The 2,411-nt window shown below is 40.8% G+C and overlaps 1 protein-coding gene across 1 annotated transcript; it reads left to right on the top strand.

The window, feature by feature from the left end:
• Window positions 1-238: 238 nt before the first annotated feature.
• On the top strand, window positions 239-1,443 carry FAM237B (family with sequence similarity 237 member B). Its single transcript, XM_059656150.1, has 2 exons — window positions 239-629; window positions 1,058-1,443. Exons 1-2 carry the CDS (start codon window positions 239-241, stop codon window positions 1,090-1,092), a joined length of 426 nt encoding a protein of 141 aa, XP_059512133.1. The 3' UTR covers window positions 1,093-1,443.
• The last annotated feature ends 968 nt before the right edge of the window (window positions 1,444-2,411 follow it).

Raw genomic sequence — 2,411 nt, 5'->3', positions numbered from 1 at the left:
TTATTAGAATATTGGTAAACAAATTGTAATTGTAATATCCTTTCAAAGGATGGTCTGTGAGTCGGCAACTTAGAAGAAAACCAAGTACATAGTAGGCCAATTTAGCTGGATCAAAAGCGAATATGTATTACTTAGAATTTTTTTTTTAGATTTAAAGAGATCATTAATTTGATCATTTTCTTTTTAAGTTAGCAATATATCCTCTCTCTTTCTCTCTCTCTTTTTTTCCGTACAGAATATGGACTTTGCCACAAGAAGATGGTTCTGCCTACCACTGGGGTGCATGGTGCTCATCAATCTGGTTAATGCCGATTTTGAGTTTCAAAAGGGAGTGCTTGCCAGCGCCAGCCCCGGGATCACGGAAGACATTGATCTCCAGTGCTGGAATGCTTGCTCTTTGACTTTGATAAGTTTCAGGGAACTCAAGATAGAATACAATGTGGATGCCTTCTGGAATTTCATGTTGTTCTTGCAGAAATTCCAGCGTCCTAGACATTACAATGTCTTCTTAAGCATAGCTCAGGATTTCTGGGACATGTATGTAGACTGCTTGCTTTCAAGATCTCACGGACTGGGCAGAAGACAGGTGATGCCTCCTAAGTATAATTTTCCACAGAAGATAGCAGGAGGTAATTTAAATGTGCATTTAAGAGAATAACAGTTTAGTTTTCTTAAATACTTAATCATTTTGTTTTTTCAAGTTTATCCAACAAACTTGTCATATTTTTTCCTAATATGATCAGCTTTGATTTCCATTTTTTTTATTGATTTTATATCATGTAGAAACCTCAGGAGCTCTGACATACAAATACTTGATTTTATATAACCTTGGAATATAATACTCTTTGATAGATCATTAGAATTATTATCTTATTTTCCCCCATATACAGTTCATAAGAAACTCATTTAACACTTAATTATTCATATTTCATTTGTTGAAGAAATTGTTAGACATTGGGCATTAGAAATTAATTTTTGATAGAGTTGTTTAAAAGGATGGAATCTTAAGAGTCATATTATAATAAATATTCACAATTTCTCCTCTGTAACCTTGTAGGGCTGGATTTTACCAAACGTGAATTTTACATTTGAGAGAGAACATGGAAAATATCTCCAGCAAGATGACACCAACCTGAAAGTTTAACTGTCAGTATTAATGAGGTCAAGTATTTCCTGTAGTGTTTATCAAAATTGTTATTTCTAATTTTTTAATATTGATGGTTGTATTTTTGTTGATGTGTGTAATTGCCTTATGGCCATTGAATGATCATTTCCATCTTTTCAGGTGATTTGTTGTTTCTTGCTTACAAGGCATCTTTGTAAAGCATCTTTTAAAAATTCCACTTAAAATGCAAATGTAACTTTTTTTATGCAACAGTCAGTGGAGTAAAATTGTAATCAATTTTATAAGGTATCTTATACATAACTTTGATTTTAAAATTGTGCCAGATTAATGCCGTTATTGTTCTAAAAATATTTAATTTTGATGTAGTGTACTGTGTGACTTTGATATGTGCATTTCATCACCGAGCCATCTTATATATTAAAGTATTTTGTATTTTCTTGTTTTTGTTATCTTCATTTTTAAAAAGGAATAACAACACAATAAAGATTTTTAAAATAAAATAAAAAGGAATAACAAACAGAAAGGCAGTAAGAAACTTTATTTTAGTAAAGTGCAGTTTGGCAGGATATTAGGTGTTAGCTCAGTAATTTTTTATATTTCCTATTTATATCTTGCATCTTATTCCAAAAATGATCTGAAGTTTTAAAGAAATATACCAAACTAGGGGCCCGGTGCACGAAATTCGTGCACTGGGTGTGTGTGTGGGGGGGGGAGTGTCCCTCAGCCCAGCCTGCCCCCTCTCACATACTGGGAACCCTCAGGCATTGACCCCCATCACCCTCCAATCGCAGGATTGGCCCCTTGCCCAGGCCTGACGCCTCTGACAGAGGTGTCAGGCCTGGGCAGGGGACCCTCATTTCCCCCCATCACTGGCTCTGGCCCCCACCCAGGCCTGAGGCCTCTGGCCCAGGAATCATGCCTGGGCAGGGGACCCCCATCTCCCTCTGATCGCTTGCTCCACCCCCCACCCAAGCCTGATGCCTCTGACCCAGGCTTCAGGCCTGGGCAAGGGGACCATCATATCCCCCCAATCCCCGGCTCCGCCCCCCGCCCAGGCCTGATGCCTCGGCCAGAGGAGTTGACCCTCATCACCCTCCAATCACCAATCACCGGATCGGCCCCTTGACCAGGCCTGAGGCCTCCGGCAGAGGTGTCAGGCCTGGGCGGGGGACCCCCAGCTCCCCGCGGTTGCAGGCTCCGCCCCTGCCCAGGCCTAACGCCTCTGGCTGAGGCGTCCGGCTAGGGCAGCGGGGACCCGCAGCTGCAGCGGCCCCACGATCGTGGG

This window comes from Myotis daubentonii, chromosome 10, assembly GCF_963259705.1.
Source record: "Myotis daubentonii chromosome 10, mMyoDau2.1, whole genome shotgun sequence".
In the NCBI taxonomy this organism is placed as follows: Eukaryota; Metazoa; Chordata; class Mammalia; order Chiroptera; family Vespertilionidae; genus Myotis; species Myotis daubentonii.
Note: the sequence above shows the minus strand (reverse complement) of the source record. Positions and strands in the feature narration are given on the sequence as shown.

Bases quoted from the DNA above. Each gene is read 5' to 3' on its own strand.
- FAM237B (XM_059656150.1), top strand. From the start codon at position 239: ATGGACTTTGCCACAAGAAGATGGTTCTGCCTACCACTGGGGTGCATG. The intron at 630-1,057 runs GTAATTTAAATG...GTAACCTTGTAG, and splicing joins TCCACAGAAGATAGCAGGAG to GGCTGGATTTTACCAAACGT.